At 51.8% G+C, this 27122-nt stretch overlaps 1 protein-coding gene across 2 annotated transcripts; it reads right to left on the reverse strand.

Moving 5' to 3' along the window:
* Positions 1 to 160: 160 nt before the first annotated feature.
* On the reverse strand, positions 161 to 24930 carry dennd4b (DENN/MADD domain containing 4B). 2 transcript variants are annotated; one of them, XM_026186028.1, is made up of 30 exons: positions 24773 to 24930; positions 14961 to 15314; positions 14006 to 14261; positions 13847 to 13916; positions 13397 to 13566; positions 13069 to 13194; positions 12722 to 12788; positions 12282 to 12316; positions 11923 to 11981; positions 11692 to 11836; positions 11263 to 11438; positions 10869 to 10969; positions 10568 to 10783; positions 10316 to 10461; positions 10104 to 10237; positions 9693 to 9807; positions 7135 to 7341; positions 6755 to 6883; positions 6488 to 6632; positions 6217 to 6372; positions 5902 to 6130; positions 5518 to 5818; positions 5204 to 5308; positions 4946 to 5121; positions 4633 to 4789; positions 4314 to 4553; positions 3888 to 3984; positions 3637 to 3802; positions 3453 to 3511; positions 161 to 2636 (listed from the first exon to the last, which is right to left on the reverse strand). In XM_026186028.1, the coding sequence occupies exons 2-30, from the start codon at positions 15293 to 15295 to the stop codon at positions 2491 to 2493; spliced, it is 4464 nt and encodes a 1487-aa protein (XP_026041813.1). In that variant the 5' UTR covers positions 15296 to 15314; positions 24773 to 24930; the 3' UTR covers positions 161 to 2490. The 2 variants fall into 2 exon arrangements, with proteins under 2 accessions (XP_026041813.1, XP_026041812.1); XM_026186027.1 differs by lacking the exon at positions 12282 to 12316 and having other exon boundaries at positions 12953 to 13194.
* Between the last annotated feature and the right edge of the window lie 2192 nt (positions 24931 to 27122).

The raw sequence follows: 27122 nt of genomic DNA on the forward strand, positions 1-27122 counted from the left end.
TTGACTTTTTAATAACGTCATGTGACGATGCTGTGAGGTTACGGACGTCGGAGCTCCAGTTCAAAGAGAGATTCGCTAAAATGCTAACGTGGAAGTTTCACAGCGGTGAAGTCCAGCAGCCCGCACCAGCTGTGAAATATCACACCAAAATAATCATAAATTTAATGTATTTGCAAACTCTGCTCACTTTTATTTGTTTTCTTAAAAAACATTTACAACTGAAATCACGAGCATTTATAAATTACAACAGCAAACACAATATCAGTTTAAATGCGCCCGCCTGAGCCGGCTCTAACCACAGGCGGTCAGCTGGCTGGTTACAGACTCAAACGAGTTTAACCACAGCTTGAAGTTCACGCCTGGCTCCGGGGCGCTCGGCTGCAGCAGGAACTATTTCACTGATGACGCAATCATCAGCGTGAGCGTGCTTTAGTCTCATAACACGTTACAGTGCCCCCCCCCCCCTGTAAACCAAAAACTCACATTTATTCAGCCATCTGTCCCCCGCATGCTTCTGCAAGCTGTCCAATCAGAGGAAAGCTGGCAGCTTAAGAGACAGTAGCCAAAGCAGAGGGTGACTGAGGGGCTGAGCCCTGACACAGGAGGATTATTCTGAACTGTGAATCATGCAAAGCTGCTCCATGACACTAAAAATATGAAGCTGGAAATATCAGTGAGAAGTCGCCGGTTTGATTCCTGCTGCTGCTGAGACGCCCTAGAGCAAACTGTTAGCTTTGTGGGTCAGCTGACAGACCAGACGTGAACGGGCATCAGGTCACAAACTGAGCATCTGGTTCAGGACAATCACACACGACCCAACAAAAACATCAGCCGTGCAGCAAACGTGGCCTCAAAAGGAAACATGAAGTTTTTTGTTTTTTAATATTTAAAAAAAACTAACAAAAGATCTGCAGAGGCTCCACCCACTGCTTATCTGAACAACCAATGAGCTCTCAGATCAGGTAAGGTGTGTTACCCAGAATGCCGTGGGCACAGTGATGCGGCACTCCTGACTCCTGCTGCTCAAAATAAGCAGGGGTGCTATTTTTGACAGAAACCACACCAAGCTACTCAGAGCAGAGAACAGGAAGTCAGAAACAAGCCACCTTTCAAAATAAAAGACCCCATGCAAGGCTAAATGCTCCAGGTACAACTAGAAGACCCTCAGAGACGTGACGGAGCGAGTCAGGATTCAAATCATCTGGACCTGCGGATTCCTCGGTCAGGGTAGCTGCTGGTGCTCGCAGGGCGGACCGTAAGGAGAAGGCGACGCCTTCAAGGGAAACTTGTCTGTAAATTGGATCGTTTATTTCCTCTGACCTCGCTTGTCCCAAACCAGACGCTCTGAGCTGAAACCAGCGAAGCTTCCGAGCATCAACACATGACAGCGTGCATTAAATCGTCCTCTTTCCTCTTCAGCCTTAACGCTGAGTCGCTGAGCTCCATCAAAAAGCTCTGCTCTGCATTCTGCCGCTGAAACAACCTGTTTATTACACCCTCTGCTTTATTAGAGCCATAAATATCTACACTTTGTTATAATACAGATTTCACATCACACAGCACTTCCCGAATGAGTGCGTCGGGCCTCCAGGTGAGTCTCCAGGTCCAAACAGAGGGGAACTTCCTGTACTGCCATCTGGATTCTAACAGGAAATAGTTCGAGCTTCATCGTGGAGGTCAGGCAGCGGGCGGTGGATGAGAGGATTACAGCCGTGTGTGGGGGAGGTTACTCTACTCGTTATGATCGGTGATCTTTGTCGCTGGTCAGGTTTTACAGGTGACCGCTGTTGTACTTAGCTTGCTAACTCGCTCTCCGAGACTTTCACTCCGCCTCCGTGGAAGCTCGTGTCAGGTCACCTGCTTCAGTCGTGCTTCGCTGATGTGCACCAGCACCACAAAGCTGCAGAGGGAATCCAGCGGTGACTGGAGGATGTGAGAGGTTTGGGTTTTTTGCCATTTCCTGTGTCCTAACCTTGGCCTCTGTGGTCACATGGAAAGACTCAAACTGCAGCTTCATTGTGACAGGCCGACCATCTTCTGGACGACTCCCAGCACAACGAGTCGTTCAAAAACACTAATAAAAAACGTCTGAAAGTCCTTCTCGACCACGCTTTAAAAACAAACTGTGAGGCTCGCCCGTGACCATGCAGTGCATCTTTAAATCAGGCAGCCCGGCCCGAGCTTCTAACCAGCCCTCGCCTTCGACGCTGCACCAATCACGGCTCAGAATGCTGCTGAGAGAAGTGCGTTCCTTTTGTCTCCTGCTGCCGGATCTACTTTCAGGATCGTTGATGGAGCCGTAGAGCGTCTGGATTCACACCGACGAGGCAAAAGAAGGACAGGACAGGAAGGAGTGCGGCACTCCGACCTCCACCTGGAGGCAGCAGAGAGGTGAAGAACACGAGCAGGTGAAGGCAGCGGGGATCCAAAGGCTCGCCGTTTTCCCTTCGCAGGGATGAACGAGCGCGGGGGACGTCACCAGGACCCGTTTCAGCATTCGAGAGGCGGGTGGAAGCTGCGTCTGCAGTCGATGGCCTTCGGGCTGGGAGGCTGTGCTCGCTTCTTCCGCAGCTCCTCCCGACCCAGAGTACCGCTGAGCCGAGAGTACGCCGTCTTGTACTTCTTATCGAACGCCGCTGTAAGAGAGAGAGGAGGAGGAGTTACCATCGAACAGCTGACCTCAAAGATGTCGAAGGTTAAAATCTGCGAGTCTGTGACTGAACTACAGACCACACCCATGTAAAGGAACAGCCGTCAAAGTCGTGTGCTTCCTGATTTAACACTGTTTGACCAGTTACTCTGTTCTGCTGGGAGCAGTCTCCACGCAGCATGAACACGTCTGCTGATGGTGCCGTGAGGAGCTCAGCAGTCATACTGCAGAGTGACACGACAGGAGGATGGACCTGAGCGATCTTCGAGCCCTGCAGGGCCTCACGGTTTGGCTCTTACTCCCTGAGCGTCTTAAAGACATAAAGGCCCGGACGGCCGCTAACTTTCTGCTTCTTCATTCAGATCAAACTGAGGTTATTGTACTCTTGTTGCTTTTTATATTATTGTACGATCTACTGTACAATATAAAGCGCCTTGAGGCGACTGTTGTTGTGATTTGGCGCTGTATGAATAAAGTTAAATTGATTGTGTGGCGATCATCTGAAACCAGGCTCCACCTCCTGATGACAGGTTAGGAGATTAAATGGTGGACTCCAAGAGTTCGCACCATCAATTTAGTGATGGGTGGGTGGATGCATGTATTGGTGGATGGATGAGTGGATTGGGTGGATGGACGGGCGGGCAGCCTCGACCTTTGACCTCCAAAATCTAAACATTTCTTCCTTTGGTCCATGTCTGTAATTTATTCACAGACATCAGCTTCACAGGAAACGCCCACAAACACGAATGCAGAACATACTAATAATAATAATGCTAGCTGCTAGCCTGTGGCGTGTTCTTACCGACGTGATCTTTGCCCATGGCTGCCAGCGTGAGGAAGAGGAACTCTCTGTACAGACTCCTGCCAGACAGAAAACACAAAATTCACATCTCACCGCATCAAAGTAAAACCTCAGCTGAACGTTTTTCAGGTCGTCTCGCTGCTGCCCGTCTCCGTTTCACAAACTTCTGCGCCTGCCGGCTCACCTCTGGATCCTGGGGGTTCCCGGCTGTTTGGCCAGCGTGTCCAGGAAGAGCGTGACGGCCTTGTGCACCTCATTCATGCCCACCCACCGCAGCACCTCCTCCAGGAAGGACAGGGTGAACGGGTGGTTGTGCCTCCGCCAGCTGTAGCTTCTCATCAGGACGCCACCTGTTGGAAGGAAAGAAGGATGGCGGCTTAAATGCTTAAATGTTAAAAAGTCAACAACTCAACAATAAACGTGTGTTCATCTCACTGTGGATCCTCCAGAGGACGTAGAGGGGGGGCCACTGGTCTGTGTCGGGGGTCAGGGTGTCCCACAGGAGTCTCACTCTCACTGCCGAGTTCTCCGACTGGGAAACACAAACGACGAGAGTCAGCCAGGCGTCATCTAACCGATAACATGCCTGCTGTGAGGTCACCGCGGCGTGAGCTCAGGTTTTATCGGGATGTCACTGATTAGCAGGTGTCCTGTACAGTCTGTCGATGCAGACAAAAAAGCCACGCTGCTGGTGGACGTGATGCCAAAGTGCAGGCTTCAAATTCAACATCGAACCCCAGCCGGCACACAGCACCGAGCCGACCCCACATTCACCACAGTCGACCTCATTTTGCCCTTTTTGTTTTTCTCTCCTCTTGGACACGCCCACCTGGCTGCCATAACTTCACCTAACTGTGTTACCTGTGTGAACTGGCTGACCAGCGGTGAGGCTCGGACCAGCTGCAGCAGGTTGTTGGGCAGGCCGAGGCGCTGGAAGTACCACACCAGGTTCCAGAAGATGATGGAGTGGTTGTCCAGGAACTGAGGCTGGGCCAGGACCGCCTCGCCTTCGTTCTCCAGCAGACTCTCCAGCTCCTTCCTCAGAACCAGAGGGCTCAGGTAGGCCACGGTCACCTGGGGAACGCCGCCCACTGACGAACCCTGATGGAGGGGGTGGAGTCTGTGAGTGAGACGTCCGGTGAGGATGATGTGTGAGAGAAACGGCTTTGCGGAGCATTACCGTGGTGGTCCTGCTGGTCTCGGAGTAGCTGCTGGTCTCGGAGCTGGAGTCCTCGCTCAGCCCGTTACACTGGGGTCGCACGGACGCCTCGTGACCACTGGGGGGCCTCACGGCACTCTCCACCTCGTCCTCCAGGTTCCAGTTGCAGCGGTCCGCACTGACAAGGCAAAGAAAAGTCAGCTCCGGAAAGGAAACACCTGTCAATGCGGCATAAACGATCTATGCTTCTGGAGTTTGACCACCAGCAGCCGTCCGTCCTGCAGGAACACCTCTGGTTACCTTAGGCCACAGCAACGTGCTAAACCAGCTGTACCTGCTGACGGGTCCAAGGTCACAGATCTCGGCGTTCAGGAAGGGAACAAAGGAGGAGCCGCAGAACGGGCAGGAGGAGTTCAGGTTGGAGTCGTCCGATGTCCAGCCCGCCATGATCTCCTCGTCGTAAACCAGCGAGTTGCAGCTACGACAAAGCGAGCAGCTGGACATCAACACCTGGACACACGGGGGGAGGGGCTCAGGTTAACCGACGGGACCAGTCCAGTTGCTGCAGCGTTCCTAAACACGCTCCATTTACCTCTATTCCCACCCCCTCCTGATTGGCGTCCCAGGACCGGCGTAGAGGATACGCAGGACTCGGCACATCCATCAAGTCGAGGTCGCTTCCTACAGACAGCGAGCTCTGAGAAGACAGGAAGTAGATTAGTGACAGAGAGTCTGTTAACACCTGCGAGGAGCAAAAACAAGGAACACTTTAATACTGGAATGTGTGCAGACGATGCTCACGAACCAACACAGACTTCCATCAACAGCAGCAAACAGCTGCAGGCTCACATCACACACCTCCGAGCAACGATCTGACACGAGCAAACGCGAAGACGCCGCCGTTACCTCTGATGTGGCGTTGACCAGCTTCTCCTTTGCTTTTAGGAGAGTTTCGGCCACTTGACCTTTCCTCGACGGCCTCTGGTCCGACACTCTTCGTCCAATCACTCCTCCTCCCGCTCCTCCCCCTCCTCCCGGGCGCCGGTCGCCCACGCTGGCGGCTCGTCGCACGGACACTCGGTGTTTGGTCGGCGTGAGGAGTTGCTGCAGTTTGCCCGCCAGTCCTCCTCGGCTCGGGGAGGAGACGTTGTTGTAGTTCTCATCGACAGCTTTGTTCCTGCCGGACGAGCCCTGCACGTCGGCAGGTCTGAGGATCAAACACGCACACGGGTGAAGAAACGTCCAATCAGAGGCCAGAATCGATGTCAGACAGGTGAAGGTGAAACTGACCGTCTGTCTGCCTCAGCGGGCAAGTCCAGCTCCGAGTCGGCCGACTCCACGCACTCTTTGTAGAAGCTGGAGAGGCAGACCTGACTCCGCTGAACCAGAGCTCCACCGGAGGGCGCTGGAGGCGGCGTGGACGTGTCCCGCCGTCCCAGCGGGGGTTTACGGGAGACGGCGTCTGCGCAGCCATTGGCCCCCGCCTCACGGAGGACGGACTTCTTACCCGGTTTGACCTCTGTGGGGCAGAAAGGAGAATTAGTGAGACGATGATGTCACAGAGGAAGAGGAGGACGCGGCGAAGCTGAGCAGGCCGCCTCTTACTGTCGCTCGCCATCTTCATGCTGCTCAGACTGTTGCTCTTCACCAGCGGGCCAGTCAGAGACTCGTGACTCGAGCTTTCACTCAGACCGCTCCAACTGGACTGACGAATCAGAGAGGAGTGGGGGCGGGGCCTTCGGTCAAACTCCGCCGCCGTTTCTGTAACCAAACGTATAAATGAAAGGTCAGGGCTACTTCCTGCGTAATGGTGGGGTCAGCCATCAACGCTCCCCGCCGTCTGAAAATTAAAATCATAAACTTAAAGATGTCTGACCTCCACGCGAACCCACGGAGCCGCTCTTCTGCCGCCGTTTGATTGGCTGTCTGAACTGGGCCACAGCCAGCAGGACGTTCCTCAGCTTGGCCCAGCGGAGACGCCCGCCCTGATTGGTCGACGGCCACTTGCTCTCCAGCACCGCCTGAGGAGAGAGAACGGCGTCAGCGAGGACGTTCAGAGTTCACGCCGTAACATCAGGAAAACACCTGAACAGGTGACGCGCACCGTCCTCGCCACGTCACTGTGTGTCTGTGCGTGTGTGACCTTGTTGTAGTATCCGTAGGTGATGGTGTTCGGTGTGATTCCCGCCTTCTTCATCTCCAGCAGGACTCTGACGGCGAGGACTGGCTGCCCAAACTGACCACACAGCTGCATCAGGATCCGGTAACACACCTGCGCGCGCACACACACACACACACGCACACACACGCGCACACACACGCGCACACACACACACACACACACACACAGCGTAACCTGGTGCTCATATCATCATATTCGAGTCCTCCGTGTCAGCACTCGGGGCTCCAACGATCTGCGAGTTTGTCACAGCTGAAACTCGGGTGGATTTTTCTAAACGTCTCAGGTCAACAAGTCAAATAAACATGTCACAGCAGCGACCTTTTACCCCGTCTGAGCCTCACCTCATCCGGCAGCACCACCTTGCGGTTCTCCATGTGTTTGAGGACGTCGTAGGCTGTGTGCAGGGCGCGGACCTTGGCGGTCTCCGCACGGACGAAGGTGGGCAGGTAGATGAACCAGAGGCCGTAGCAGTGACCCAGCAGGCACTTGGACCACATGTCCGGCACTGCCGAGTACTTCTGGGCCCGTTTCTGAGCCAACTTGATCTCCTGGAGGGAGGAGGAGGAGGAGGAGGTGGTCAGAGCAGGTGTTCAGCGTCTGAATCATGACTTTAAAATCAACGTTTTAGATTTAAACACAGAAATGTGAATATCACAGCATCACGTCCGAGTCACGCGTTAGAGAATAAACTGAGCACTGGCTGCACGCTGCATTACAGCCTAAACAAAGTCATGCTTACACATTTAGCCCTGAGATTATTCTGGGCTGTCAAGATTATTGCAAAGTTTTTAACTTGTGTTTTAATGAAAGGCTCTGAAGCTCATCTTCAACCTCTCAGTGAACAGCGCAGAGTCTCCTCCAGTTTGGATCGTTTCGCTGTAAAAAACTGAGGAAGGATCAAGTTTCTACACCCAACACACAGCAAGCCGTCTAACAGCCACTTCTAGGAAGCTAAATATTAGGGGTGCAACGATATTCGTATCGATATTGAACCGTTCGATACAGTGCTTTCGGTTCGGTACGCATATGTATCGAACAATACAACATTTGTAATTTATTTTATCAACTTTCCTTCTGACGATGCGCTCGACAGTGCAGCCTAGGCGGAGTAGTCGAATGCAGATTCACTGAGCGCAGCGCAAGCTAGCAGACAGAAGCTAAGCTTGTTGCAACATGGCAAACTGAACCTCCCGCACCCTCATTCAGATCTGGCGTTTGGAATTATTTTGGTTTTCATGTGACGTATGACCCTGAAGGTAAGCGCGTCATGGACTAAAGTAAAACAGTATGTTGGATGTGCCATGCAATGCTCAATTACATGGGTGGGAGCTAGTGTGTTAGCGCAGTTAGCTCGTTAACGTGTTGGCCGTCCAGCCCCACGCACGGGGCGATCGGCGGTAGCTCGTTAACGGAGATTTGCCGTGTTGTGCCGTTAACGACATTTCAGATTAACGCTGACAGCACTAGTGGGAACACAACGAATATGACTGCACATTTACTCCGACATCATCGTAGTGCAAAGACAAAGACAACAAGCACCATGCTACAAACTTTACCCGAGTCATTTAGACAGCCGTTAGCACAGGATTCTCCTTATGGGGACCTGATATGTTTAATATGCTGCTGAGAATATAGCCCAGAAGAAGCAGATAGTAGAGCTTTTATTTTGAAAGAGCCATTTCTCTGTAATAAACTCTCTTTTCCAAAGATGAGGGATTCCTCCATCAGATATTTATTTTTTTATCCCTTTGTTGTTTCAGCAACATTACATTTAAAAACTGTACTTTTGAGTTAAAATATATATTTATAATTTTAATAAATGACAAATTAAAAAGGCATGAACATTTTTTTGTATTGAAAAAATATCGAACCGTGAATTTTGTGTATCGTTGCAGCCCTAGTAAATACAGCTGTAAATGTTGGTGATCGACCTGCAGAGAGCACGTGCAAAGAAAACAGGACGGGGTCCCGAGACAGAACCCTGTGGAGCTCCAGATCAGAACACGGTCCCGAGTCTGTTGCAGGGTTTACAGAGTGGAAGCCTGCACTGGTCTCCGACCAGCAGAATCAGGATCCCTTCCTCTGCTCCCAGCACCGACGCCAGCCTACAAACCTGTGACAGTTTGACCTGAGTCATAATCTCAGACTTTAAACTCACAGCACTCAGAGTCCAGCTGAGGATCGGACGCATTATTGAATGTTAGCGGTCTAACAGCTGACCGGCGTCGCAGCAGCACGCTGCTCTTATGCAGCTCTTTGCGCACAGAGTGTCAGCACTTCCAGGAGCATCGCTCACAGGAACCAATCACAGCTCTGATATTATGACTATTAGTTTAATCAGGATGCCTGTCGTCTGTGTTTGCAGAGCGTCCAGTGAGTTAGCTCGACGACAGCAGAGAGCGGGCTGAGGCTAGGCGTGGAGCCTCAAGTGGACATGGGAGGAATTGCAGGCTGTGACGGTTTTCAGCGAGCAGTAGAAATGAGATTCACTCCCACTGATGAAACTGCAGCTCTCCTGCAGGAGGAGCTTTAACAGCACTGCTGCGATGTGTACTTGACTAAATCCTCCCAGCATGCTCTCCTCCTGCTCAGATCAGAAAACACCGTCTGTGCCGCTCTCAGTCACGCCGTCTGTGGCCTCTGCATGTTTAATGAGTGCTGAAATATTGATACCAGTTCATTAAATTACAATGATGAATGGACGCCTGTTAAAGCTCCTCCTCTCGCCTCCACTCTGAGGGAAACTGGGTCACAGCTAGCTTCAGCTCAGAGGACGGGAGGAAACCTCCACGCGCGGCGCTCCCCTGAACGCATCGCTGCTCCCGTCGGAGCGTGCTCTGTACACACGAATGAACACAACACGGGACCAGATCATTTCTGCTCAGTATCTTTGTCTTACCTGTTTGGTGCGGCGGGGGGCGGGGCTACTGGGAGCGCTGCCCTTGGCTGGGACGCGGAGTTGGTCCTGGGGCTGGTCGAAGAGCTCTAGTTTGAGGGTGGGGAAGGTCTCGTAACTGGACAGGTGAGAGGGAAACAAGTGTGAGCAGGTGGTACGGCTGACGTGGCTCCTCCTCCCCGAGAGGACGCCATTCAGTCTGTTTGCACGCAGCAAATAAAAACGTGTTTAATGAAAAGTGTTGAAACGGTCTGTTCACATCGAGACGCTACGTGATGGCAGAAGGATGGAAGCTCATTGGCTAACATACAGAAGGAAACGGGTCACCTGGGTTAACATCCTGACCATCCTCCCACCTCCACAGCAAACAAGCCACCCCACCCATTTCAATGGCCCCTGAGGGCGGAGCTGTACCTGTAGAGGGCGGGGCACTCAGACCCATCAGGTTCCTGCGGTTCCTCGGGAGGCATGATGAAGACGGTGTGCTCGCCGCTGTGCGTCTCGTCCAGATCGATCAGCCTCACCTCCTCCGGCTTCTCCACGTCCACCTGCTTAGCAAGAGAACACCAATCAAAACCTTAGCTGGGCGCTAGCCGAGCAACGCGAGAAAGCATCGCCGCTCTGACCTTCTGCACGCACTCGTCGAAGAACTCGAGGCAGGCGTGGCGGTCGCTGACGAACGAGCACTCCTCGATGAACTGGGTGAACATCTGCGTCTTGGTCAGCTGGGTGTAAAACTTCTGCTGCGTTCGATCGCGAGACTTCAGGAAACCTGCGGCACAAAGAGGAAGAGGCGCAGCTTCACTCACAGCGTGTGCATCACACGCCCCGATTCACAGCTCTGCACACAAAAGCCGCCAACGTTACGAAGGGCGCACCCTGCAGGTTGAACAGGGAGCTGCAGTCGGTGGTGGTGTCGGACGGCGCCTGCGTGATGGGCAGCAGGAAGGCTCTGTAGCCTCGCAGCAGGCAGCTCATGAAGCGCAGGAAGGCCTCCTGGATCTCCAGCTCCAGCTGCTTCTGACGCCTGTAGATTTGGTCGTAGTCTGTCAGCAGGAACTCCAGCGTCGCCTCCTCCTGGCCGGGAGTGCAAACTGCAGCCACAAGAAGTGAGAGTCACTAAATGACGCAACCCTGTTTACACACTGGTTCATGTGTTCAGCCGTTGCAGTCGCTCACTCTTCTCCAGCGTCTTGTGGAGGTTGGTGAGGACGTTGAACAGCATCTTGCCGTGTTTCCTGGGTAACGAACGCCATGACAGTGGCTTCTTGTCATCTGACCTGAAACGAGGAAGAGGAAAGTTTTCTCCAATGAAGATAATGCTGAAACATCAAATGCTGCAGTTCCTCTGACGTCCAGCAGAGGCAGCAGAGAGGCAGCCCCATAGACTCCCGTGTTAAAACTATTCAGCAGAAATAAACATGTTTACAGCCGGATACACAAACTGTTTGGTTCCTGTGGATAATCAAAGATTATCAGAGCAGATGCAGGAAGAAGACTGCTGAAGATACGAATAAAGGGAGCTTTTTAACCATCTATCCTGGGCTCGGTGCACAGGTGGCGTCAGACTCACTGGAAGATGGTGTTGGCGTCCAGGTCAACACACACCACATCGGTGGGGGGGTCGTGCAGGTCGAAGTAGCTGGAGTGGACGCCCACGATGAAGGGCATCGGTGCCAGCAACACGTCTGCCATCTGCAGCGGGCACAGAGGGATGTAGGGACAGAGCCAGCGGAGCGGGAACGTCATCTGGACACAGAAACCGGAGTTACAAACTTCCAGGACAGATTCAGGCCTGTCTGCAAACCATGAACCTGCTGACGGGATCACAAGGAAAGATTTATCCTCCCGCCCGGAACAAACTCTAGATTTGCTTTGGATTCAGTGTTTTCAATCCGTGGCTCAGGGGCCAGCGGGGGCCCTCATTTTAATTGGCCCACGAGAATAAAGATGAAGCATTGGGACTTTTGTCATTTGGAATGAGGGCGTGTGCGCGTCTTACGGAGACGAGGGCCTCGCTGACAGAGGTGAGGACGTCAGGTCGGAGCGAGTGCAGCAGCAGCTTGTGTTCAGTGAGGACGGCGAGCAGCAGCGTGCAGGCGTTTTCTGGGCCGAGGTTCTGCAGCAGCTTCAGGAAGCTCGCGCCGCTATCGTAAACACACAGGGGTCAAAGGTCAAACACAGGCGTGACGGTAAAGGTACTGTGGTTCGTCTGGATAAAGCTGGCACTCACCTGAGCGGGAGCGGCGAGGAGACAGGCTGGCAGAGCAGCAGGTTGTCGTACGGCGAGAGCTGCGAACACACACAGCTGGCATCAGTACACACACACACACACACACACCATCTTCTCAAGAACTAAAAGGATCTTTGAACCGAGTACCAGACAAAGAAGGATTATTCTGAACTGTGACTCATGCAAAGCCGCACTGGTAAAGTCCAGGAATAAACGAGCGACTGTGACGTGATTAATCCAAATCAAGTAAAATCACACATGAAGCCCTCACTGATCATCACCCAGGTTTGTTTCTTGTTAAAAATCATGATTTCAGGATGAGAGTGATTCATGGAGAGGCTCTGAGTGGGCGCCGTTACCCGGTTTGTTCTGCAAACAGATCGCCTCCTACGTCCTGTCAGGAGGGAGCAAAGAATAAAGTCACAGCGTTTTCGTCCATCTACGCGTTTCATCAGAAAAACACGATCCGATCTACAAAGTGAGGATAATTACACAACGTCAGTCACGTTTGATCTCAGTTTTATTGACACCGTCCATCAGAGGGAAAACTTGGGAACTGTGGGGAGGAAGAGCTGCCACAGGAAGCAGTCACACAAACAACACATTTGTCCACCGTGCAGCGTCGAGGCGCTCTGCAGGAAGAAATCTAATGCAAATGCAATGACCTGGAGTACAAACACTTCCTGCTCCAGCTCACACAAACCTGCGTCAGGTTTGTTGTATCAGTGCGGAACAACATGACAGCGCTGTGAACTTTCAGAAGGCGAAACATTTGCACGGTCGGTTCGTTGGGTCTTACCTGAACGAGGATTCGAGGACGCTGCGGGGAAGGAAACGGGACGTTGTGCATGAAGCTGGAGATGTGTCTGCAGGAGGGGAACAAAAAAAAAAACAGGAAACAGACATCAGCACACATCGCTTCTGTGCACAGATCATACGTGATAACGTGTTTTTAAATCAGCTGGCAGGCGTTTATCGGTCAGAGGCCGGTGTGAAGGCCTCTGACCGAGAGAGAAGACGGTTCACGGACTTCTCGATCGGCAGCACGTGGGGCCCGGAGATGGAGTATCTGTAGACGAAGGTGAGGAACTTCTGGAAGACGGTGAAGAAGGGCCAGTGAGAGAGGACGCAGATGCTCTTCTTCACCTGCAGGCTGCGGTTGGTGATGGGCCGCCGGTCGACGACGCTCAGCAGACCGAGGCGGATGCTCTGCCGCTCCGACAGCAGCTCTCTGCAGAACGACTCGTAAAACTGGATGGCGGCGCCGTAAACCTGCAGGGACGAAGCAAAGATGGAGACGTAACAGCGGTTCATGCTCGAGTTAGGAGCTAGTTTACGGTTCAGAGGTCGGACTGAAAGACGACCTCGCTGCTCTGTGTAACAATGGTTTAAAGCATCAAAGTTGTAACTGCACAGTAAACAACACAACGGATCACCTCCACCCGCTGATCATCTGTGGTTCCAGCTAACCCACCTTGTCCCCGGAGGCGGAGGTGAGGACGAAGGTGGAGAAGACGGGCAGCTGGTACTTGGTGTTCTGAGGCCAGCTCTCCACGGTGACGCCCATCGGCAGGCAGAAGACCGGCACCGACTCGGGCAGAGGAAACGAGTCCAGGTCCTCCTCCGGGTAGCGGCTGATCAGATCTGCGGGCAGCGATACTCTGATTACTCCAGCACAGATCCTGCGATACTCTGATTACTCCAGCACAGATCCTGACTTTTCCTGTTGGATTTATTGCGACCCTTAGTTCTGGTTTTCCACTGGGAGCGTACTGGGAGCTCCATATGATGAAAACCATCACCCATGTGAGCAGCTGGGAGCTGTGCTGCACAGACTGGGGGAACCTCCCCGTGTCTCTGCAGCGTTTCTAACTCTCGCCTCCTGCAGGAGGCTGAAAACACACGGGGTCACGCGGGTACTCACCGGCCTCGAACACCAGGGCGTTGGCTGTAGCCACGGCTCTCTTGTAGCACACGTGCAGTGCTGGGCCCCACTGCAGACACACAAACAGCGACAGGGTCAGTGACGCAGCACTCACAGGGGGCTCAAACCCCTGAAACACCCCCGCCTCCCCGCACTCACCATGCCCGTGTTCAGGTTCTTGTCGACTCTGCAGAAGGTGTGCGGCGCCACCTCGCCCTTGCTGGGCAGCAGCAGGGCGATGTCGGTGACGCCCAGCGTGTGGAGGCCCTGCGAGTCCGGAGCCCGGCGGTACGTCAGGAAGACCCGATGAGCCGTGGGGGCGCCGCCCGCGCTCAGGCTCGCCGAGCGGCTGTACGGCGTGGTTTCAATAACGTACCAGCCCTGCTTCAGCTGCTCCTTCCCCTCGTACAGAACCCTGCAGACAGGGCAGTGCATCAGAGCGCCTCCATCGGTCGCACCATCAGTGCGATGATCGCTAACCACAGCCTGAACCGCCGCAGGGAGGAACGCTGCTCACACCTTTTCTCACCCTCTCCCTCCCTCACCCCAACCAGGCCCTCAGACGACTGTCCTTCCTGTTTAAACACAGTTCTTCCTCCCCACTGTCACCTATCCTGCTAACAGGAGGCGGACAAGGCTGGGTTCCCTCCGAGGTTGGAGGTCTGTCCAAACCTGCAGCTCCACCTAATCTGAAAGGACTAAGCTCGTTATTTCCCAACACTGAGTGTAAACTAACGAGGCGAGCACGACGGCCTGCCCACTGCGTTACATAATCCTGTGGATGACATAACCTCGGCTTTAATAAGCACCGCACGAGCCAGAGACCCTGCAGCTGCATCAGAGCCTCGCACGCTCCAGCTGTTACTGACAGACACCACAAAACGAGCGCTGGATGAAAAAGAATAACGAGGATTTCTTATTGATATACAGCTGACGCAAAATAAAACACGTCGAATGTTTTTAACGTTAAATTCTCACGAAGAAAACGTTTTTTCATTCAGCTTCAACTCTGAATCGACAAAATCAGTCGGCTCTCAGGTGGAAATCGTGCCGGCACCAGTCTGAGGATTTAAACACATCACAGCTCATAACCACAAACGTGTGTGCGTCTCACCCCAGGTCCAGGATGGGCGGCTTGTCCCGCCCTCGGCGGTAACACAGGTACAGGTGCGGGTTGTTGATGAGGCCGGCGCTCAGCTCGGCCGAGTGTCCGCCCAGCGTCTTCTCGATGCAGGTGAAGCCCTCGGGAACGTCCTCCCCGAGCCCCCGGGCGATCACCACCAGGTCCGTCACGGGCTCTGCCGCCCGGCCCGTCGAGGAAGAAGACGAGGACGTCGTCGAGGAGGCGGCGGCCTTCCCATCCTCGTCCAGGGGCCTCCACGGCCCCGCGGGGTCCAGGCCAGCCACTACAAAGTAGTCCACCAGCTGGGGACATTTCTCCTCGGTCATGCCTCCTGTCGATCCTCCACTGCAGGACAGAGAGCACAGGTCACCACAGCAGGCGGGCTGCAAAGCAGCTTGCAGATGAACAGCAGCAGAAAATACAGTCAGTCACACCAAATACATTACTGCAAACGTGACATCACCAGCAGGCGTGGCCCAACGCCGGTATTTACACCAACTCTGATACGCTCCAGGGTAATAGATTACTTTTTCAAATAGTTAGATTATTACTGGACCTTGAATCTGACACACACTGGAGGTCGGGACGATGACTCGCAGCCCCGAATCAACCAATCAGAGAGCAGCAGAGAGGCTGCTGTGTGGATCCGCCCTGACGGAGCGTGACGGTAAACACCGACGCTGATTCTGCTACGACGTGCGATTAAACTGAAGAGTGTGTGTGTGTGTGTGTGTGTGTGTGTGTGTGTGTGTGTGTGTGTGTGTGTGTGTGTGTGTGTGTGTGTGTGTGTGTTTCAAATCAGTCTTCTCTAACTGTAAACTCTCCTCTGATTGGCTGTGGAGCCTCTCACTGATGTTTTCACGCCATCATGTGACGTCACAGCGAAGAACCCGATTTAAAAACTCGACACATCACTGCTCATTCAGATCAGACAGGAAGTGAATGGACAGAAAGTGAACGGACCATCAAATCCAAATAAACAATAATCAGAAAATTAATCTGCTAAAAAGAAAAAACAAACAATTGACAGGAAAACGTGAAATAAAAACTTTTTACTGATTCTGCTGATGTCCCTAATGTTCACGTTACACTGCTGTGATTAGCTGGTTGCTAGGCAACCTGAAGACATCTCCATCAGCGGGCACAGCCGTGTGCCGAGTTTGGTTAGTATCGATTTAAAAGGCACATGATCACATGACCGCCGTGCGAAGGTAAACAATCATTTGATATTAACATCAAACATGAATTACAGACCAGCTGAGCGCTGCGTTCGGGAAACCCGGGAAACTCCAGCGTGAGCGACGGCGTTCGGACAAACTCCGATCACAGCTTTAAGTTTAAAACGAGCGTTTTTCAGTCGCGCTCCACCTCAGCATAAACGCTCAGCGTCTCCGTTTCACCTGAGAATATCAGAGCGACTCTTCTTCATGGTTTATTGATGACACGGCCGCTTCCTCAGCTCAGACGCGATTTAAACTTTTACAGCTGATGTCAGCAGACGTCCAAACAGCTGCTTTCCTTCCTGTTCTGTGAGGAGGAGATATTCAGTCGCGCAGGGCGGCGCCGCGCTCGTCGCTGTCATCGCAAGGTGAAAGTGAGAGGGACCAGTTGAAGAGGAAGTTCAGCAATCGGAGGGTCAGAGGTCAGCTGGCAAACAGGAAGCGGACAGGCGACCTGCTTCCTGTTCATCAATGACGTCACGCAGCGAGGTGATAAAACACGGCGTTATCTCTTTAACACAAACCTGCTGTCCGTCGTCACCGAGCACACCTCCACCCCCTCAGCAGTTTGCACATCCACACACGACACCACCCACCGAGGAGTTTCCATCCCAGCATCAGAGACGGACCCGCCTACAGGAGCTCGCCAGACCAGTTTAAACCGGCCTGAAACTGGTCCAAAACCAAGGTCCAAGATGAATCAGACCCCAAATGAGCCCATCCCAACCCAGAGTAAAACCAAACCAGCCTCTATGAGCACAATCCCAGTTTGTCACCAGGTTCTGTGTAAGAGTCAGAAAAGCCTCAGCTGGACCTGAGCTGATCTAAAAGCAGAATAAGAAAAGGAGAAACTGAGCTGTAGTGAGTCACAGTCAGCTGCTGTGGTAAACACTAAAATACTTCATCCTGTGCAGATACGACACAACTTCCCCCGGTGACAAAATAACCGTTTAGTAGGAAAGGAAAACCCCCGAACACCGTTACCTGACACCTTCAGACCAAGACCAGGCCCGGCCCACGCGGTGAGCCTGAAACACGAGTTTAACATCAAACATGAAACAAACCCACTCAGCTCCGTGACACAGGAACGTGCATGGGCTGAAAGTCCAAACCAACACTGAGCCAGTCTGCACCAGTTCATAAACCCAGTCTGCACCAGGTGAACACGGGCTCGGGTGCGGAGCTCGAGCAGCAGCTGATTCACAGGTAGAATCTGCTCGTGTCGCCTGCTGTCTGCACACACCTGAGGGGTCCGACCTGGTTAAATAAAATGTGACATCAGACGGCGCGCCCTGGTCTTGAAATCAAACGCACCAGCCTGTGTTTGCTGAGTTATCACAGACATTTCAGCTGAAACAGCTGCTTTCATCAGTCAGTTCCCTTTTTAATATGCAACAGTGGAAACGCACACACACACACACACACACACACACACACACGCACACACACAGACACACACACGCACACACACACACACACACACACACACACACACACACACACACACACACAGACACACACACACACACACACACACACACACACTGGAAATCCCAGAGACGGGTTAGATTTCCTCACAGACCAGCATCAAACACTCAAACCTTTAAAACCCCGCCCTTGCCAAGCGTGAGGGGCAACCACACACTCTGACCTCTGACCTCCAGAACACAGACATCACCCGCTGGTTTAAGTCACTCCTGAGGTCCTGCTTTTTACATTTGAGCTTTTCGTCTCCAGCAGTTTGGACAAAAGGGTGGAGCAAACTCCTCTCATCAAACCAGAGCTCCGCCTCTCTGGGCTCGCCTAGCCCGTTGTCATTAAAACGCACCAAACGGCACAAACACGGTGGGGCTGTCGGTGTCGGGCCTCCCTCTGCAGCAGTCTGACCTCTGACCCTTTAAACAGTTTCAACAAACTGTTCGAGCGCAGCAGGAAGTGAAGCACCTAAGAGGAAGTGAAACGGTTAATAATAATCCCGATCGCAGCTGAAACCGGAACCTCTCCTCCGCTGCGAGCGGCGGTTTGTCTCGCACACCTGAAGAAGCGCCTGGTTTTCTCACGCTCCCTGACGCTGGTTAGAGGTCAGCGCTGCGATGATACGGCGTGAGGGAAAGTAACACAGGTGTGTAACGAGGTCACCAAAGTACATGAAACTATGTACTACAAACGTGGAACCATGAGCAGGAGGTCACCTGACCTACAGGTACAGCCAATCACCTGCCTCCATCTGCTCCTATCCCAGCATCGTCCTGCGCCGCACAGACATCTGCACCTGTGCAAACCAAACATCAGCTGATCACCTGTCACACCTGACTCAGGTGATGTGAGCCACATGTCAGGTGTGTTGTTTGGGCCAAACGCCTGAGCTGTCGATGCCTGACTCCGCCCAGGTGAGGCTCAGGTGTGCTGTTCTGTTCGAACCCAGAGGTTACCCTCACTGCATGTGTGTGAGCGTGAGTGTGTGAGAGGAGTGTCTGAGCTCTGCTCGGGTCTCTAGCTTCCACAGACTGCACGCTTCACTTCCTGCTGAGCGACGCATCGATCACCAAACCGACCAATCTGGCAGCTCCGGCGGGACCGTGCCGAGGTGCCGAGCTAAGAAGACGGCGAGGTTTTACTGACCACGAGCGCGACGAAGCCTAACACACGAACAAACACAAACGGGCTCTTACTGCGATCGTGGATCGGTCCGTGCGTCCAGGCTGACGAGCTGTCAGTCACACGCCTCGCTCGCTGCAGCGCGTTAGAGCGAGCGGCTGCCACAGGAAGTGAGCGGTGCAGCGAGGGAGAAAAATAGAGCTTTCATTTCCAGTGTGAGCGTGAGCGGCGAGGCAGGAAGGTGTGAAAGCAGCGCTGTTTCCCCCGAAGTAGAGGTGACAGCAAACAGGAAGTGGGTGTGTCTGTGTGTGTGTGTGCGTGTGTGTGTGTGCGTGCGCCCGGTCCTCACACGTTTGAAGACATTTTCGAGGCTCAAAATGTGGTTTTAGTGTCAGGGTGACCATTAGGTTTACGTTCAGGGTCAGGCGTTCATTCATGGTTAGGGTTCGCAGCTAGGAAACCATTATGTCAATGAAGGTCCTCACTAAGATAGCTGAACGGGGTTGTGTGTGTGTGTGTTATCTGGTAACTGGTACTAGCCACTGGGGGCGGGGTTTGTTGAATCACAGCGCCTCTGTGTCTCCCGGGGCGTCACGCTGCAGTCACTCACTGGCATCAGCAGCCTCAGTGACGTCACTGTCACATGACTGCCTGCGGCTGCGGTCACTCGCTCACATTTTCCCATCAGGCTCTGGGTGTTACGAAGGTGCTTCACTTCTTACCAGGTACATCACCATGGTAACCAATGCCGCACACCTTCGAGATTAGAGATCGACAGGTAAGAAACCATCACCTGCTGACCAATCAGATCTCAGGAAAAGGGCGTGAGCCCAGGAAGAGTCGTGTGTTTGCGTGAGCGTCGGTGACGAGAACACTATTGTTATTGGTCTGTTAGGACGAGCATGTGACCCTGTGTCCAATCAGGAAGCGTCCAGTCCCAGTCTGGCATTTTATTTTTTATTTCCTGTCAGACCATTAAACTTCCCCCCGTCCACCGCTCCGAGGCCGCGGCGCCCGTTACCTAACGTTAGTCATACCGAACGCCGCAGAGAGCAGACCGAGGGAACCGTACGAGCATGCTCAGTAGTTCACCTCCACACCGTAAACACATTTAACCCGGATAAAACCCCGACCTTTAACCCTGACCGTCGGTGATCAGCTGGGCTGATGTGCACCTGAACCACGCCCACTCAAGTTTTACTTGGATGCTTTCTGCACCCTCGAAAAATGTCAGGTGATTACTCAGCGGCGCGCAGTTCGCTGAGGGACCAGAACAAAACCACAGAGCGTGCATCAGAGGTTAGCGAGCACGCTGCCTGAGCAGCTTACTGGGACCGCCCTCAGAACCACCCAGAACCTCTGATGTGTGCGTGAGATTCGCTGAGGCACAGGTGAGGTCATCGGGTCATCAGGTGGTTTCACGGGGACACAGTGAAGGACGCACTTCTGATCCTGCTCCACACTTCTGGAGCTTCAGGGATGTGCAGCTTTCTGAAGAACAACCTCAGTGAAGCCGACCGGCATCATCATCATCGTGATGTCACTGAGTGCCTGTCACTCCAACTGCACCGGCCTTCTTCTTCTGTGGTCTCTTTAAAACAAACACTAAAACTCTTCATTACGGCCGCCTGAGCTCAGCAGCTCTCAGCTCCTTCAGAGCCCCACAGCGCAGCCGCCGTCGCGCAGCCGCCGTCGCGCAGCCGCCGTCGCTCAGAATCCACAGCAGCAAAGTTATTCAGTCCATAATTAAATGAATTCTTCGATCTGATGACAGCAGGGAGCTGAAATTTCCCAGAACTCTGTCTGTTACTCTGAGTCGCCTTCACTCCGTGTGACTGAAGCTGCTCTCGTATCCCAACCCGTCCTCGGCCCTCGGAGCTTAGAATCCCCCAGCAAGCCGAGCTATTTAAAGCATCGTGACAAAGGCCGGGGACGGTCAGCGACGCTCCGGCTGCTCCTTAAACTCTGACCGGCATCCAGAATATTCCTCACACAGACAGCACGGAAGGAGGTCCAGATACACGAGGCTAAATTTAGTCTGTCCACAGAGCGCCGGAGCTCCGAGGACACACTGCCAGCTTCCAAAATTAAGTCACATGATGATGATGCAGCAACCGTGACGAAGAAGAACAACCGAGACACACAAACAGGCAGCAGGACGAAGCTTCGGCGTCTGCTTCAGTCACACCTCAGACCACAGCTCCTGGTCCCATATAGGACGATGATGTCATCACGGATAACAGTGATGACATCAGGAAACACCAATGACAGCACAGGAAATAAAACGCTATTCATCACAGTGTCTGCTGCTTACAAACAGTCATCAGATCATGTTGTTATTGTTAGTGTCATATTTGTCAGGTGAGTCCAGGTGAGCACCTGAACCGGAGGATAAACATGGAGGACACGAGAGAGCAGCAGGAGACAGGAATGGATTACAGAGGACATCCTGAAACAGGATCTGTGTGTGTGTCTGTGTGTGTCTGTGTGTGTGTTTTAGTGTTGAAGGTTTGGAGGCTCAGCAATAAACTGAAGGACAAACAGAGCAGCTGACGCACCTGTGCACAGGTGAGCCGCTAGAATAAAAACTGAAGAGCACGAAACTAACAGCTGACCGTCACCAAGCAGCAAACCTGCGCTTCCTCCGAGCCAGCAGTCAGACTTCCTGTCTGCCCTAAAACAGGAAGTTATACCAGCCCAAAACAAATATGCTACCCTTTCAAAATAAAACCACAGATTCAAAACACGACAGCTGCAGGCAAACACCGAGTGTGCGGTGTGATCGTCCTGACTGAGCGACTCCTGCATGGTTCAACAGACTAAAAATGACCTTTGACCTCTGTTTGGTGATGCTGTAGGTCGTTGGTTCGATCCCGTCTACTCCACATATGGGGCAGCAAGCTAATCCACGGGAGCGTGCAGCGTGCGCGTTGGGCAGGAACTGCGCCTTGTAGAGCAACACAAGAATCAGACCAATCAGGCGTTTTCCTCAACAACACGCACGCTGTGTCTTCTGCATGTTGTTGTTCCAACATGGCTGACACCCACCTCCCCACCGAGGTCAGAGGTCATTTCTCAGACTCTGCTCTAAAAGGCCACACTAAATCGATCTCAAGTTCACTCGTGTTATTCTAAAGGAAAAAGGAAAAAACTCTGGACGTCGGCCAACATGGCAGAGCACGCTCAGACCGCTGAATCCATGACAACACGCACAGCTAACGGGTCAGAGGTCAAAGTTCAGCTTCCCCCTTCTGAGTCCACTTCAGTCACAGGAAGTCATCTTGCACTGACTGTGGATCAATCCACTGCTGAAAATAGTCCCTGCAGACTTCAGCTTCAGGAAACCTCCGAGGCCTTTTTAAAAACGCGGACGTGTGGCGACCGTTCAAAAACACTTCCATCACAGGAGGACAGAGGTCAGAGGTCAGCCCGACCAGTCCCGTTACATAACTGTCAGCTCACGCCCCGCAGCAACGTTCGGGACATGAAACCGTCCAAATGGAGGCTGAGTCGTTGCGTAATGTCCTGGAAACAGAGTCGCTCACGCGTCCCAGTTCAGCGCGGAGGCAGTGAACGCATCACAGGAAGAATGCTGAGCCCCAAGTCTGCAGACACGGCGTTCCAGTTTATGCTCCAGTCGGCTCGTAACGCTCCCATCCCACCACATTCTGCACCCCTAAAACCACCCAGTGCTAAAACCAGCACTAACCAGTCCTCATGCACAAACCACTAAAACTAAACCAGCTCCTGACCGGGTCTCAGAGTCGACCCACAAATTCAGTCCATCACTATTTACAGTTAGTCAGGTCAAAGGTCATCCAGGTGGTACACCGAAGGTCAGATTATGAAGATGAATGTGATGAATGTGACCACGCCCCCTTTATGGTTGCAATGGTAATAACCTGCTCATGTGTAACCAGCTCCGTTTCAGCTCAGAGTAAAGGTTAAAGGTCACCTTCATGTATCAAAGGTCTGAGCAGCAGGTCTCATTTCTAACACGAGACAGGAGCGTGTCAGCAAAAAAACCACAGACGTCCAATCAGGAGCAGGGATAGCTCAGTAGGTAAAGTGGTCGCCCCATGATCGGAAGGTCGGCGGTTCGAATCCACTTAACGGCTACCCTGAGGTACCCCTGAGCAAGGTACCGTCCCTACACACTGCTCCCCGGGCGCCTGCTTAGTGGGCTGCCCACTGCTTCACTGAGTGAATGGGTCAAATGCAGAGAAAAACAAGTAATTTCCCCATGGGGATCAATAAAGTATCCATTATTATTATTATTATTATTGTTATTATTATTTAAATAACTGCTACGAGGCCACGCCCTCTGATGACATCACACAGTCTGGGCGGTTTTCAGCCTTCAGGTGTGCAGCAGGTATGTTATCAGCGTCTGACACGCTCCTGTTCTTTGTGATCCGTCACATGACCGCGGCTTCGCTCTGCAGCTACAAATTCTTTGCAAGAAGCGACACGTCCTGCGGGCGTCTCAGGTTTCCTCGCCGCCACAGCTTTGCTGCGTTTACCTGTTCTAGTCACACGGACCAATCACATCCAAGCCAGGCCTCAGGAAGGAAGTCATGTGACTTGCATGAAGCTGGTTTCACATCAGAATTATTAACATTTCATTTTCAGTTCGAGTTATTTTGAGTTCTTTTTTATATTTTATTGAATTTTAAATACATTTATTTTTTATTTCCTCGATTGTTGCTGCTCGTGTTCACTTTTCCTCCTTTGTTAATCGCTGACCTGCCGTACAATGAAAATATGAATCTATTGATTGCTGTTTGTATCAGCAGCAAACTGATCGATCGGTATTGATCAGTTTTAATAATAATAATAAATAATAATGGATTGCATTTATATAGCGCTGTACAATCCCACTGTTCACTCACTCTCACATTCATACACTGGTGGAGGCAGCTACAGCTGCAGCCACAGCTGCCCTGGGGCAGACTGACAGAGGCCAGGCTGCCACATCGCGCCATCGGCCCCTCTGACCACCACCAGTAGGCGGCAGGTGAAGTGTGTTGCCCAAGGACGCAACGACCGAGACTGTCCGAGCCGGGGCTCGAACCGGCAACCAGATGATCAGATGATCGAGCTCACCGTGCTGATTTCTGATTTGTCCGTTTTAATAATCTGATGATTTCGTTCTCCATGAAAGCAAACCTACAACACAGACAGGGACAAATTAAAGGAAAAAGAACGGGAAGGTGAGCTTGGCTCTGACTGAGGAGGAAGGAGCCTCCGTGGATTTCACCTGAGCTCAGGCTTTGTGGTTGCAGGTTAGAGGGCCCTGTCTACCTTCAGGAGTTTGAGGATGATGGTGGAGCTCAGTGCTGGAGGAGTGATGCAGAAGAGAAAGCAGCAGCAGCTTCCTTCATGCAGGCTTTTCCTTTAATTTGTCCCCCGCTGAACATGCCTCGTAGGTGCAACAAGGAGACAGACAGGTGTGCAGACAGGTGCTGGTGCTGGGGGGACATCAGCTGCGGGACATCCAAAACCTCCTCCACAACATCCCAACGGGGTTCCATTATCGGACAGGGCTCTGCACGCGTCATTTCCACGCTTCAATAAACAGGTTCGAGACTGAAGAACGGTGAAAACCACCACATAGCTCCGGGTTAGGCCTTCTCTGAGCCCGCGGACCGACGCTGGCCGCCGCCGGAGCGCCGAGCGGCCCCAGCTGGACGCGGGTTCCATTATCGGACGGAGAATGGCCGCCTGGGTGCGCTCGTTTTTGAGTCCCGTTCTGCGCGTTTACCGCAACGCGACCCGCTTTCGCGAACAGCGGGAACACGGCGAGCCCACCGAGGCCCGCTGGAGCACGGTTCCGTTCCTCCCGGTTCGCACACCGGGCAGCTGTAGATGTTGACATTAAACGCGGTTCCGTTAAGCTAGTCCCACCCGCAGCTAGCGCGGCGGTCGCTCCGAGTCGCGCGTGAAACACGGCCCGTTCTCCTCGGCCCCTCCGGTCCCCGGTACCTGTGTGTCGGTGCTGGTTGTTCCCGCGGCGGGCTCTACGGTCCATGATCAGGTCATTCTCTCACATGTGACGTCCATGTTTGTCCGTCTGCTCCGACGAGCCGCAGCAGGCAAGCAGCCAATTGGCGTCAACAGCGCCGACAGCTTCCGGTAAACCCCTTCAAAATAAAATCATTTTAAACGGCCCTCAACCACAACAACAAAATTCCACAGTCTCGTTATTTCGCCATATTAATTAACACAATCGTTACATTTGATATGGTCTAATGTTATTATATATTAAAGCTAACACAGCGAGACAACCAGTCACTCTCACACCTGTGGGCGAGAACCCACGCAGACTCGACACAGACTTCCTGTGAGACACCCCCCACCCGAGTAACCAGGTAAACATATCTCTCTCAAGGGTTCATAAATATACTTATATAATAATACTCTGAAAATTCAAAAGGTATGTTCTGAATAAAATAACATCAGAATATATTTCCGTTTTTCATATTCAAGTAAACAAAATGGTGTTTTGATCCTTATTAATACAAAATTAAGCTTCGTGTTGCTGAAAAATATAATGATAAAGAAGCTTTAATCAGTGGGGTCCGAGTGGCTTTGTGTGATTTCTATGCACCTAATAAAGAAGAGCCAGATTTTTTTCACAGAATTAACAAGATGTGTGATCGTGAGGGGCAGGTAATACTGGCCGGAGATAATCAATAAGAACAAACCCAGGGACAGAGAGGCTACTCGATTACTGATGGAGGGTCTTTGCCTAGTGGACATTTGGAGGTTAGTCAATCCTAGTTCAAGGGAATATACATTTTACTCCAATTGTCATAAAAAGTATTCAAGGTTAGATTTCGCCATAATATCAAAGTCTTTGGTCGATTCAGTTGTCGACTGTGAGATTGGTGCCATTGCCGTTAGTGATCATAGAGGTGCAAATGGATTTAAACACAGACAGAACAAAGACGGGTCTCTGGAGGCTGAACACGATGTTGTTGCAGAACAACAGTTAGTGAGGAGTTAACAAACGAGCTTAAAATTTTCTTTGAAATCAACATGGGCTCCACAGATAAAGTAGCCACAGTTTGGGAAGCGTCCGAAGCATATATAAGAGGAAAGATAATTGCATATGCGACAAAAGAAACGTGATCTAGAACGGGAAAAAACTTTACATAAAGAAATAGGCGAATTGGAGAAGGATTTAGCGAGACAATACTCAAATGATAAATACCAGCTGAATGACATTTATAACAAAAAGGCGGAATATGCCTTATTTAGGCTTAAAACAAAGAATGATAGACTATTAGCGAGGCAACCGAAGCAGCAAGAAAATTTAAATAATATATCTTTGATTAAGAAAGACAGCCAAGTGGTTACTCATCAAAAGAAATAAATTCAATTTTCAAATCATTTTATCAGATTTGTACACCTCTGCTGGTGCACTTCATGAGGAGGAGGTGAGGACATTTTTTCAGCTCTACAGTGACTCTTTCTGAGGAACAGAAAACAAGACTATAACTGAAGAAGAGGTCAGAGCTGCGATCTCATCCATGAAAAACGGGAAATCGCCAGGCTTGGATGGCTTCCCGATTGAGTATTATAAGAAATATATTGATATTTTAGCTCCAGTCTTGATAAAGTTTATCTTGATGCACTAGAAATAGGCTCCTTGCCGAGTACATTTAACGACCCGGCAAATTACCGGCAATAAGACTCGTAGGAGTCGATTGCAAAATTTTGACGAAGGTTTTGGCCTTCCGCTTAGATCACATATTACCAGATATCATCAATGGTGATCAGGTTGGTTTTATTAAGAATAGGTCTTCAGCTGATAACATTAAACTTCTTCATCTCATGCACAGAAGCAAATCTAGCCCCAGTTGTGGTCTTGATGCCGAGAAGGCTTCCTTATGACAACCCTTGCAAGGTTCGGGCCTGGGTTTTGTAACTGGGTCAAAACTGTATATGCAAGTCCAAGGGCAGCAGTTTTGACAAATGGATTGGTGTCAGAGTTTTTCTATCTCACTCGCGGGACCCGGCAGGGGTGTTCTTCGTCCCCGCTGCTCTTCACAATATTTCTGGAACCACTGGCCTTGGCTATTCGAGCTAACAGGGATGTCAGAGGTGTTCATGCAGGGGTATGGAGCACACGTTATTTCTATATGCTGACGACATCTTAGCAGTACTAACGGATCCCATGCAGTCTCTGCCAGCGCTACTCACATGTGTTGAGTCATTTTCAAGGTTGTCAGGTTATAAGATAAATGGCATCTCATTTAAGACAACCTTATATCGCTATGGAACAACACTGCTGTACAGACACGGTGTTCTGGAAGGAATTGGCTTGTCA

Source organism: Astatotilapia calliptera, chromosome 11 (assembly GCF_900246225.1).
Source record: "Astatotilapia calliptera chromosome 11, fAstCal1.2, whole genome shotgun sequence".
Taxonomy (NCBI): Eukaryota; Metazoa; Chordata; class Actinopteri; order Cichliformes; family Cichlidae; genus Astatotilapia; species Astatotilapia calliptera.

Bases quoted from the DNA above. Each gene is read 5' to 3' on its own strand.
- dennd4b (XM_026186027.1), bottom strand. From the start codon at position 15,295: ATGACCGAGGAGAAATGTCCCCAGCTGGTGGACTACTTTGTAGTGGCT. The intron at 13,567-13,846 runs GTGAGTACCCGC...CGCTGCCCGCAG, and splicing joins CGCCCTGGTGTTCGAGGCCG to ATCTGATCAGCCGCTACCCG. The intron at 11,837-11,922 runs GTGAGTGCCAGC...TGTTTACGATAG, and splicing joins TCCTCGCCGCTCCCGCTCAG to CGGCGCGAGCTTCCTGAAGC.